The sequence below is a fragment of the Balaenoptera physalus genome (assembly GCF_965194825.1).
Source record: "Balaenoptera physalus genome assembly, chromosome: 1".
NCBI lineage: Eukaryota > Metazoa > Chordata > Mammalia > Artiodactyla > Balaenopteridae > Balaenoptera > Balaenoptera physalus.
In genome coordinates this window covers 160,337,715-160,350,503 of record NC_138882.1, presented here as the reverse complement: position 1 = coordinate 160,350,503, position 12,789 = coordinate 160,337,715, and the positions used below count along the sequence as shown (strand labels likewise).

Genomic DNA, 12,789 nt, shown 5'->3' with positions numbered 1-12,789 from the left:
CACAGGCAGGTGGAGAAGGACAAGGAAGAACATTCCAGGCACAGAGGATAGGAGAGCATCCTTAACTAAACGCCCCAACATGTATTTGATCTACATTCAGGGCACTGTGAGTGGTTCCCACTGGCTGGATCATAGTGTGTGTGGAGAGAATAGAGGCAGATGAGGCTGGACATGTAGACATATACAGGAAGGTTGAAAGGGCAGTGCCTGTGACTTTATCAAAGTCTGGCGGCTCTCTCCTTAGGTCTCCAGGCTCTGCTCTCCCAGTCTGGGAGCCTGGATGGAGTTCCTGATTTCCCTGGAATCAGGCTTACTGCAAAGATTCTATGCAAAACCCAGTGAGCTCTTTTTACCAAATTCCAGTGCCGGGCCGTACTTATTTATCTACCTATTCCTTTAGGGTTTCTTGGCTCCTCCCCCTTACCCCCACCTCCAGGGCCTTGGTGTGGAAAAGGGGCTGAAGTGCTGATTGTAGGGAGTGAAGCTTTATTCAGGGTTTACACACCTACAGCTCTTCATGAACTAGTAACCACTGCTCAGTGCCTGGCAAGCTGTGACTCTCTTTCTCTTCCCATAGGCCTGCTGAGTTAGCCACCAAGTACGCAAACTTTTCAGAGGGAACTTGCAAGCCTGGCTATGCTTCAGCCTTGATGACTGCCATCTTCCCCCGGTAAGTGCTCCTGTTTCTTCCCATCACCTGGATAGCCTGGTCCATGGCCCAGGACTCAGACACCCTGCCCCTTGTGGCAAGTGGTGTGCCTCTGAGAAAATGAGATTCTGTGGTACCTTCCCTCCTGTGTCCTTGAGTCTGTGGGTGCCTGGAAAGGACTTTGCTTTTGGTTGGTTCCTTCTCCAGTCCCACTCTAGGCCCTTGCTACACCTTACGCCCGTCTTCCTCTCAGAGCTTGTACCTGCCAGCACAGCTCATTTCTGTGGAGGAAAGAGACGAGGTAGAACCTACGTGGTTCCCCTTGGAAGCCAGGTATCCAGAGGCAGCCAGACAATGCTCCACAGCGCAGAAGCTCGTAGTCTTTTTTGGAAGCTAGGACCACCTACCTGGCTTCAGGGAGGCAAATCCAAATAAAGCAGGAAATAAAGAGGAGTTTCTGAGCCTGGCGTTCTAGAGTTCCTGATTTCCTTGATAGGAGCTGCTGAAAGAAGCTGTGCCAAACCCTGGGAGATCCTTTCACCCAATTCCACTGAGAGGCCTTGCTTGCTTATCCGCCTTTTCCTTTCGGGTTTTCTTTCCTGAAACCTTGGTGTGGAAAAGAGCCTGACATGCTGCGATCGTCTTGTCTGCGGTCTGAGTGCAGTGAGACCCTTGGGGTCGTTTTGTTCCTTCAGAGAGTTATAGGACTATCTGACTTGGAGGGGATGTAGGAGGGGCTGCTCGGGACCTCTGGGAGTCAGGATGTAGCACTCAGACCACCAGAGGAGCCCTAGGGGTGGCCTCTTGGGGTGGGCTGTGTTCACGGGGGAAGGGTATGCACCCCGTCCCTTAGAAGGCTGAGGTTAGGGCACACAGTGTGCTTGCAAAGGAATGCTGACAGCTTGCCCAAAAGCAAATCCAGGATATTTGGATTTTATGCTCCTTTTCTTTCCTAATGTCAGCAATCCAAGCTTAGCTCCTTGTATAAAACAGAAGGCTCTGCTGGCTGAATATCTGGTGTTCAGTTAGAGATCTCTTTGTCCAGGGTCTGCCTTCTGACTTGATTCCAATGTTTTGTTTCCCCCAGCTATTTACTGAGCACTTCTTAAGTGTCTGGCACCATGTTCCATATTTTTGCATGGGTTTTCTCAGACCTACATTGCTCAGGTCCCTGGGCCAGACACCTGTGAGTTTTCCTTGACCTGTGTATGGGTTTTCTAATTGAAAGTAATATAAGCATGTGGGGAAAAAAAACTCAAACAGTACAAAAGGGTATATATTCCCACTCCAGATCCCAGAGACAGCCAATATTACTATAAACAGGAACATACTGTATTTATTATACTGTATCTTGCCTTTTACTCCTAACAGTATGTCTTAGAGTTTATCCTATTACCAGCATATATGGATTCATCTCATATTTTAAATGATTGCATAATATATAATTGTTTGGAGGTGTCATAATTTTATTAAAGATTTGTTGAGGTTTAATTTACATACAGTAAAATCTACATATTAGTATAGTTGTATGAGTTTTGATAATACCTTTGTGCAACCACCATAACAGTTAATAGAACATGTCCAACATCACCCCCAAAAGTTCCTTCATACTTCTTTGCAGTTAACCCCTCCCTTGACCCCCAGGCCCTGACAACTACTGTCCCTGTAGTATTTCCAGAATGTCATATAAATGGATCATATAGTAGCCTTTTGGGTCTGCCTCTTTTGTTTAGTATAATGCATTTGGGATTCACACGTGTGTAGCAGTTGCTTGTTCCTTTTTATTGCTGAATAGTATTCCATTATATGGGCATAACATTGTATGTTGTTTATTCAACAGTCAAAAGACATTTGGGTTAATTCCAGTTTTTAGCTATTATAAATAAAGCCAGTATAAACATTTGTGTAGAGGATGTATGCTTCACTTCATAAGAATTTGCCAAACTGTTTTCCAAAGTGACTATACTGTTTTGCTTTCCTGCCAGCAAAGTATGAGTTTTAGTTGTTTTATATCCCTGACATCAATCTTTTTAATTTTAGCTGTTCTAGTAGGTTTAGAGGGAAGGGAAGGCTTAGAGGGCTTACCAGGGAAGCCCTGCTTTTGATGTTTTATCTAAGAAGTCTTTCCCAGGACTTCTCTGGTGGCACAGTGGTTAAGTGTATCATTTTATTTTTAGATTCCACATATGGTCAGTTACTAACAGAGGGATGTTGAAGTCTCCATTTATCAGTTTTTGCTTCAGTGTATTTTGAAGCTCTGCCATTTAGTGCATACACATTTAGGATTGTAGCCCCTTGCTGAATAGAATCCTTCATTTTTCTGAAATGTCCCTTTTTCACTGGTAATAATCCTTGTTCTGAAATCTTCCTTGTTTGATATTAATATAACCACTCCAGCCTTTTAAAAGTTAGTTTCATCATGGTATATGTTTTTCTATTTTACATTTTCTGGTGGAGAAGGAGTTTGTATGTTTATACCCTTGAGCATCAGAGAAGTTGGATCTTAGGGGTGTGGTTGGCAGCAGTCCCTCCTTTTACATTTAACCTATCTGTTTCTTTATAATTAGAGAGCGTTTCTTGCAGACAACATATAATGGAGTCTTGCTTTTTTATCCAATCTGATAATGCCTGCCTTTTACTGGAATGTTTATACTGTTTATATTTAATGTAATCATCAGTGTGGTTCGGCTTAAATCTACCATCTTGCTATGAGTTTTCTGCTAGTTTCTTTTTTCCCTTTCTTTTCCTGCTTCCTTTTGGGTTAATTGAGTGTGTTTTATGGTTTTATTTTACCATAAAATAAAACTGTTGGTTTAATAGCTATGCCTCTTTGTTTTATGTTTTTCATGATTATTCTAGAGTTTACAATATACATCGTTGATTTATAATCTACTTTTAAATAATATTATAGCACTTTGCTTAGAGCTTATGAACCTTAGAACAGTATACTTCCATTTCACCTTCTGCCCTTTGTGCTATTTTTGTCATATTTTACATTTATGTATTATAAACCCACACAACACTGTCCTTATTTATTTTTGTTTTAAAGAGTTAATTATTTAAAGTGAATTAAAAGAGAGCAGGGGGTCTGGGCAAGGTGGCGGAAGAGTAAGACGCAGAGATCACCTTCCTTCCCACAGATACAGTAGAAATACATCTACACGTGGAACTGCTCCTACAGAACACCCACTGAACACTGGCAGACGTCAGACCTCCCAAAAGGCAAGAAAATCCCCACGTACTTGGGTAGGGCAAAAGAAAAAAGAAAGAACAGAGACAAAAGAATAAGGACGGGACCTGCACCAGTGGGAGGGAGCTGTGAAGGAGGAAAGGTTTCCACACACTAGGAAGCCCCTTCCCGGGCAGAGACTGCGGGTGGCAGAGGGGGGAAGCTTCAGATCCACGGAGCAGAGCGCAGCCACAGGGGTGCGGAGGGCAAAGCGGAGAGATTCCTGCATGGAGGATCGGTGCCGAGTAGCACTCACCAGCCCGAGAGGCTTGTCTGCTCAGCCGCCGGGGCGGGCGGAGGCTGGGAGCTGAGGCTCCGGCTTCAGTGCTAGCCGGGAGGGAGTCCGGGGAAAAGTCTGCAGTTGCCAAAGAGGCAAGAGACTTTTTCTTGCCTCTTTGTTTCGCAGCGCGCAAGGAGAGGGGATTCAGAGCGCTGCCTAAATGAGCTCCAGAGACGGGCGTGAGCCGCGGCTATCAGCGCGGAACCCACAGCAACAGGGGCGCAGAGGGAAAAACGGAGAGATTCCCGCACAGAGGCTCGGTGCCGAGCAGCACTCACCAGCCCGAGAGGCTTGTCTGCTCACCCGCCGGGGTGGGCGGGGGCTGGGAGCTGAGACTCCGGCTTCGGTGCTAGCCGGGAGGGAATCCGGGAAAAAGTCTGCAGCTGCCGAAGAGGCAAGAGACTTTGTCTTGCCTCTTTGTTTCGCGGCACGCAAGGAGAGGGGATTCAGAGCGCCGCCTAAACGAACTCCAGAGACGGGCGCGAGCCGCGGCTATCAGCGCGGACCCCAGAGGCGGGCGTGAGCCGCGGTTATCAGCATGGACCCCAGAGACGGGCAGGAGACGCTAAGGCTGCTGCTGCCGCCACCAAGAAGCCTGTGTGCGAGCACAGGTCACTCTCCACACCGCCCCTCCCGGGAGCCTGTGCAGCCCGCCACCGCCAGGGTCCCGTGATCCAGGGACAACTTCCCGGGGAGAACGCATGGCGTGCCTCAGGCTGCTGCAACGTCACGCTGGCCTCTGCCGCCGCAGGCTCACTCCGCATCCGTACCCCTCGCCCCGGCCTGAGTGAGCCAGAGCCCCCGAAGCAGCTGCTCCTTTAACCCCGTTCTGTCTGGGCGGGGAACAGACACCCTCAGGCGACCTACATGCAGAGGCGGGTCCAAATCCAAAGCTGAACCCTGGGAGCTGTATGAACAAAGAAGAGAAAGGGAAATCTCTCCCAGCAGCCTCAGAAGCAGCGGATTAAAGCTCCACAAACAACTTGAAGTGCCTGCATCTGTTGAATACCTGAATAGACAACGAATCATCCCAAATTCAGGAGGTGGACTTTGGGAGCAGGATATATTAATTGTTTTCCTTTTCCTTTTTTTGTGAGTGTATATGTGTATGCTTCTGGGTGAGATTTTGTCTGTATAGCTTTGTTTTCACCATTAGTCCTAGAGTTAGGTCCGTTCGTTTTTTTTTGTTTTTTTTGTTTTTACTTAAAAAAATTTTTTTTTCTATATAAATGTTTTCTTAATAATTTTTTCCTTATTTTCTATTTTTAGAAATGAATAAAAAAATTTTAATAAGTTTTTTCATATTTTTTATTTTAAAAAAATTAAAAAATTTTTTCTTAATAAATTTTTTCTTAATAATTTTTTTTCTTATTTTTTATTATAATAGCTTTATTTTATTTTATTTTATCCTCTTTCTTTCTTTCTTTCTTTCTATTTTTTTCTCCCTTTTATTCTGAGCCGTGTGGATGAAAGGCTCTTGGTGCTCCAGCCAGGCATCAGGGCTGTGCCTCTGAGGTGGGAGAGCCAACTTCAGGACACTGGTCCACAAGAGACCTCCCAGCTCCACGTAATACCAAATGGCAAAAATCTCTCAGAGATCTCCATCTCAACATCAAGACCCAGCTTCATTCAATGACCAGCAAGCTACAGTGCTGGACACCCTATGTCAAACAACTAGCAAGACAGGAACACAGCCCCATCCATTAGCAGAGAGGCTGCCTAAAATCATAATAAGGCCACAGACACCCCAAAACACACCACCAGACATGGACGTGCCCACCAGAAAGACAAGATCCAACCTCATCCACCAGAACACAGGCACTAGGCCCCTCCACCAGGAAGCCTACACAACCCACTGAATGAACCTTAGCCACTGGGGACAGATACCAAAAACAACGGGAACTACGAACCTGCAGCCTGTGAAAAGGACACCCCAAACACAGTAAGATAAGCAAAATGAGAAGACAAAAAAACACACAGCAGGTGAAGGAGCAGGGTCAAAACACACCAGACCTAACAAATGAAGAGGAAATAGGCAGTCTACCTGAAAAAGAATTCAGAATAATGATAGTAAAGATGATCCAAAATCTTGGAAATAGAATAGACAAAACGCAAGAAACATTTAACAAGGACGAAGAAGAACTAAAGAGGAACCAAGCAACGATGAAAAACACAATAAATGAAATTAAAAATACTCTAGACGGGATCAGTAGCAGAATAACTGAGGCACAAGAACGGATAAGTGACCTGGAAGATAAAATAGTGGAAGTAACTACTGCAGAGCAGAATAAAGAAAAAAGAATGAAAAGAACTGAGGACAGTCTCAGAGACCTCTGGGAAAACATTAAACGCACCAACATTCGAATTATAGGGGTCCCAGAAGAAGAAGAGAAAAAGAAAGGGACTGAGAAAATATTTGAAGAGATTATAGTTGAAAACTTCCCTAATATGGGAAAGGAAATAGTTAATCAAGTCCTGGAAGCACAGAGAGTCCCATACAGGATAAATCCAAGGAGAAACACACCAAGACACATATTAATCAAACTATCCAAAATTAAATATAAAGAAAACATATTAAAAGCAGCAAGGGAAAAACAACAGATAACACACAAGGGAATCCCCATAAGGTTAACAGCTGATCTTTCAGCAGAAACTCTGCAAGCCAGAAGGGAGTGGCAGGATATACTTAAAGTCATGAAGGAGAAAAACCTACAACCAAGGTTACTCTACCCAGCAAGGATCTCATTCAGATTTGATGGAGAAATTAAAACCTTTACAGACAAGCAAAAGCTGAGAGAGTTCAGCACCACCAAACCAGCTTTACAACAAATGCTAAAGGAACTTCTCTAGGCAAGAAACACAAGAGAAGGAAAAGACCTACAATAACAAACCCAAAACAATTAAGAAAATGGGAATAGGAACATACATATTGATAACTACCTTAAATGTAAATGGATTAAATGCTCCCACCAAAAGACACAGACTGGCTGAATGGATACAAAAACAAGACCCATATATATGCTGTCTACAAGAGACCCACTTCAGACCTAGAGACACATACAGACTGAAAGTGAGGGGATGGAAAAAGATATTCCATGCAAATGGAAATCAAAAGAAAGCTGGAGTAGCAATTCTCATATCAGACAAAATAGACTTTAAAATAAAGACTATTACAAGAGACAAAGAAGGACACTATATAATGATCAAGGGATCGATTCAAGAAGAAGATATAACAATTGTAAATATTTATGCACCCAACATAGGAGCACCTCAATACATAAGGCAAATACTAACAGCCATAAAAGGGGAAATTGACAGTAACACAATCATAGTAGGGGACTTTAACACCCCACTTTCACCAACGGACAGATTAACCAAAATGAAAATAAATAAGGAAACACAAGCTTTAAATGATACATTAAACAAGATGGACTTAATTGATATTTATAGGACATTCCACCCAAAAACAACAGAATACACATTTTTCTCAAGTGCTCATGGAACATTCTCCAGGATAGATCATATCTTGGGTCACAAATCAAGCCTTGGTAAACTTAAGAAAATTGAAATCGTATCAAGTATCTTTTCCGACCACAATGCTATGAGACTAGATATCAATTACTGGAAAAGATCTGTAAAAAATACAAACACATGGAGGCTACAGAATACACTACTTAATAACGAAGTGATCACTGAAGAAATCAAAGGGGAAATCAAAAAATACCTAAAAACAAATGACAATGGAGACACGATGACCCAAAACCTATGGGACGCAGCAAAAGCAGTTCTAAGAGGGAAGTTTATAGCAATACAAGCCTACATCAAGAAACAGGAAACATCTCGAATAAACAACCTAACCTTGCACCTAAAGCAACTAGAGAAAGAAGAGCAAAAAAAACCCCAAAGCTAGCAGAAGGAAAGAAATCATAAAGATCAGATCAGAAATAAATGAAAAAGAAATGAAGGAAACAATAGCAAAAATCAATGAAACTAAAAGCTGGTTCTTCGAGAAGATAAACAAAATTGATAAACCATTAGCCAGACTCATCAAGAGAAAAAGGGAGAAGACTCAAATCAATAGAATTAGAAATGAAAAAGGAGAAGTAACCACTGACACTGCAGAAATACAAACGATCATGAGAGATTACTACAAGCAACTCTGTGCCAATAAAATGGACAACCTGGAAGAAATGGACAGATTCTTAGAAATGCACAACCTGCCGAGACTGAACCAGGAAGAAATTGAAAATATGAACAGACCAATCACAAGCACTGAAATTGAAACTGTGATTAAAAATCTTCCAACAAACAAAAGCCCAGGACCAGATGGCTTCACAGGCGAATTCTATCAAACATTTAGAGAAGAGCTAACACCTATCCTTCTCAAACTCTTCCAAAATATTGCAGAGGGAGGAACACTCCCCAACTCATTCTACGAGGCCACCATCACCCTGATACCAAAACCAGACAAAGATGTCACAAAGAAAGAAAACTACAGGCCGATATCACTGATGAACATAGATGCAAAAATCCTCAACAAAATACTAGCAAACAGAATCCAACAGCACATTAAAAGGATCATACACCATGATCAAGTGGGGTTTATTCCAGGAATGCAAGGATTCTTCAATATATGCAAATCAATCAATGTGATACATCATATTAAAAAATTGAAGGAGAAAAACCATATGATCATCTCAATAGATGCAGAGAAAGCTTTCGACAAAATTCAACATGCATTTATGATAAAAGCCCTGCAGGAAGTAGGCATAAAGGGAACTTTCCTCAACATAATAAAGGCCATATATGACAAACCCACAGCCAACATTGTCCTCAACGGTGAAAAACTGAAACCATTTCCACTAAGATCAGGAACAAGACAAGGTTGCCCACTCTCACCACTATTATTCAACATAGTTTTGGAAGTGTTAGCCACAGCAATCAGAGAAGAAAAAGAAATAAAAGGAATCCAAATCGGAAAAGAAGAAGTAAAGCTGTCACTGTTTGCAGATGACATGATACTATACATAGAGAATCCTAAAGATGCTACCAGAAAACTACTAGAGCTAATCAGTGAATTTGGTAAAGTAGCAGGATACAAAATGAATGCACAGAAATCTCTTGCATTCCTATATACTAATGATGAAAAATCTGAAAGTGAAATTAAGAAAATACTCCCGTTTACCACTGCAACAAAAAGAATAAAATATCTAGGAATAAACCTACCTAAGGAGACAAAAGACCTGTATGCAGAAAATTATAGGACGCTGATGAAAGAAATTAAAGATGATACAAATAGATGGAGAGATATACCATATTCTTGGATTGGAAGAATCAACATTGTGAAAATGAGTATACTACCCAAAGCAATCTACAGATTCAATGCAATCCCTATCAAACTACCACTGGCATTTTTCACAGAACTAGAACAAAAAATTTCACAATTTGTATGGAAACACAAAAGACCCCGAATAGCCAAAGCAATCTTGAGAATGACAAATGGAGCTGGAGGAATCAGGCTCCCTGACTTCAGACTATATTACAAAGCTACAGTAATCAAGACAGTATGGTACTGGCACAAAAACAGAAATATCGATCAATGGAACAGGATAGAAAGCCCAGAGATAAACCCACGCATATATGGTCACCTTATCTTCGATAAAGGAGGCAAGCATATACAGTGGAGAAAAGACAGCCTCTTCAATAAGTGGTGCTGGGAAAACTGGACACCTACATGTAAAAGTATGAAATTAGAACACTCCCTGACACCATACACAAAAATAAACTCAAAATGGATTAAAGACCTAAGTGTAAGGCCAGACACTATCAAACTCTTAGAGGAAAACATAGGCAGAACACTCTATGACATAAATCACAGCAAGATCCTTTTTGACCCAGCCCCTAGAGAAATGGAAATAAGAACACAAATAAACAAATGGGACCTAATGAAACTTAAAAGCTTTTGCACAGCAAAGGAAACCATAAACAAGACCAAAAGACAGCCCTCAGAATGGGAGAAAATATTTGCAAATGAAGCAACTGACAAAGGATTAATCTCCAAGATTTACAAGCAGCTCATGCAGCTCAATAACAAAAAAACAAACAACCCAATCCAAAAATGGGCAGAAGACCTAAATAGACATTTCTCCAAAGAAGATATACAGATGGCCAACAGACACATGAAAGAATGCTCAACATCGTTAATCATTAGAGAAATGCAAATCAAAACTACAATGAGGTATCATCTCACACTGGTCAGAATGGCCATCATCAAAAAATCTAGAAACAATAAATGCTGGAGAGGGTGTGGAGAAAAGGGAACACTCTTGCACTGTTGGTGGGAATGTAAATTGATACAGCCACTATGGAGAACAGTATGGAGGTTCCTTAAAAAACTAAAAATAGAACTACCATATGACCCAGGAATCCCACTACTGGGCATATACCCTGAGAAAACCATAATTCAAAAAGAGTCATGTACCAAAATGTTCATTGCAGCTCTATTTACAATAGCCAGGACATGGAAGCAACCTAAGTGTCCATCATCGGATGAATGGATAAAGAAGATGTGGCACATGTATACAATGGAATATTATTCAGCCATAAAAAGAAATGAAATGGAGGTATTTGTAATGAGGTGGTGGAGTTAGAGTCTGTCATACAGAGTGAAGTAAGTCAGAAAGAGAAAATCAAATACAGTATGCTAACACATATATATGGAATCTAAGGAAAAAAAAAAGAAAAGGTCATGAAGAACCTAGTGGCAAGACGGGAATAAAGACACAGACCTACTAGACAATGGACTTGAGGATATGAGGAGGGGGAGGGGTGAGATGTGACAAGGTGAGAGAGTGTCATGGACATATATACACTACCAAATGTAAAATAGATAGCTAGTGGGAAGCAGCCGCATAGCACAGGGAGATCAGCTCAGTGCTTTGTGACCACTTAGAGGGGTGGGATAGGGAGGGTGGGAGGGAGGGAGATGCAAGAGGGAAGAGATATGGGAACATATGTATATGCATAACTGATTCACTTTGTTATAAAGCAGAAACTAACACACCATTGTAAAGCAATTATACTCCAATAAAGATGTTTAAAAAAAAAAAGAAGCTTAAAAAAATAAAAGAAATAATAAGAAGGATGCTTCTTGAGATTGTGGCAATTATTGATTTTTCAGAAGTGATTGTATTACTTTGACATCCTTATGTATATAGGTTGTTGATATTGCATCAGCTCACTCCAGTACACTTCTCTTTGTGCTGATTCCTTGACCAATGCAATTCTCCCACCTCGTAGAATATTGGATAAAGCTGTGTGAAATATAAAGCTACTCATAACTTCAATTTTCTAAAGAATGTAGGAATTATTTTTTTTTCATAAAAACTCAACATAGAAATAGAATTTTTATTCATTGAATTCAACGTAGAAAATTATAGGCATGTGTGTGAATATTGAAAAACTTTTGAAGTAGTTTTAAATTCCTGGAGGCCCAAGCATTTGGTATTATCTCTTTGGTTCCAATAGCTTTTCTCTCAAATGAAATAATGTGTTGGGTATTTCAGAAGCATTGTACTCTTTGGAGAAATTATTTACCACCTCAAATTAATAAATTAAAAAAGAAACAAACAAACAAAAAAAAGTGAGCAGGAAAAGGCAACCTACAGAATGGGAGAAGATATTTGCACATTATATATCTGATGTGGTGTTAATATCCAGAATATATAAAGAACTCCTACCACTCAAGAACAACAACAAATGGGTGAAGGATTCAAATAGACATTTCTCCAAAGATGAAATACAAATAGCCAATAAGCACATGAAAAAATGCTCAATATAATTAGTCATTGGGGAAATGCAAATCAAAACTACAATGAGAGGGCTGCCCTGGTGGTGCAGTGGTTAAGAATCTGCCTGTCAATGCAGGGGACACGGGTTCAAGCCCTGGTCCAGGAAGATCCCACATGCCATGGAGCAACTAAGCCCGGGTGCCACAACTACTGACCCTGCGCTCTAGAGCCCGCGAGCCACGACTACTGAGCCCACGTGCCACAACTACTGAAGCCCGTGTACCTGGAGTCCGTGCTGTGCAACAAGAGAAGCCACTGCAATGAGAAGCCTGCGCACCTCAATGAAGAGTAGCCCCCACTTGCCGCAACTAGAGAAAGCCAGTGGGCAGCAACGAAGACCCAACACAGCCAAAAAAACAAAACAAAACAAAAAAACACAATGAGATACTACCTCACACTCATTAGGGTGGCTGCTATCACAAAAGCAGAAAAAAGCAAGTGTTGACAAGGATGTGGAGAAATCAGAACCCTTTTGCACTGCTGGTGACAATGTAAATTGGTGGTGCAGCCACTATGGAAAACAGCATGGTGTTGCTCAAAAAACTGAAAGTAGAATTACTATATGACCCAGCAGTTCTACTTTTGGGTATATACCCAAAAGAAATGAAAGCAGGGTCTGAAAGAGGTATCTACACATCCATGTTCATAGCAGCATTATTCACAGTAGCCAAAGCAATCCAAGAGTCTGTCAACTGATGAAAAGATAAAATGTGGTATATACATGGAATGGAATATTATCCAGCCTTAAAAAGAGGGGAGGTTCTGACAGATGCTACTGTGT

At 41.4% G+C, this 12,789-nt stretch overlaps 1 protein-coding gene across 4 annotated transcripts in view; it reads left to right on the top strand.

Moving 5' to 3' along the window:
• ST3GAL3 (ST3 beta-galactoside alpha-2,3-sialyltransferase 3) overlaps window positions 1-12,789 on the top strand; it is a 235,491-nt gene that overhangs the window by 156,499 nt on the left and 66,203 nt on the right. For all 4 annotated transcript variants that reach the window (XM_082455588.1, XM_082455586.1, XM_082455587.1 and 1 more), the window contains one exon: window positions 578-670. In XM_082455588.1, the coding sequence (XP_082311714.1) occupies window positions 578-670 (93 nt within the window). The remainder of the gene's footprint in view (window positions 1-577; window positions 671-12,789) is intronic.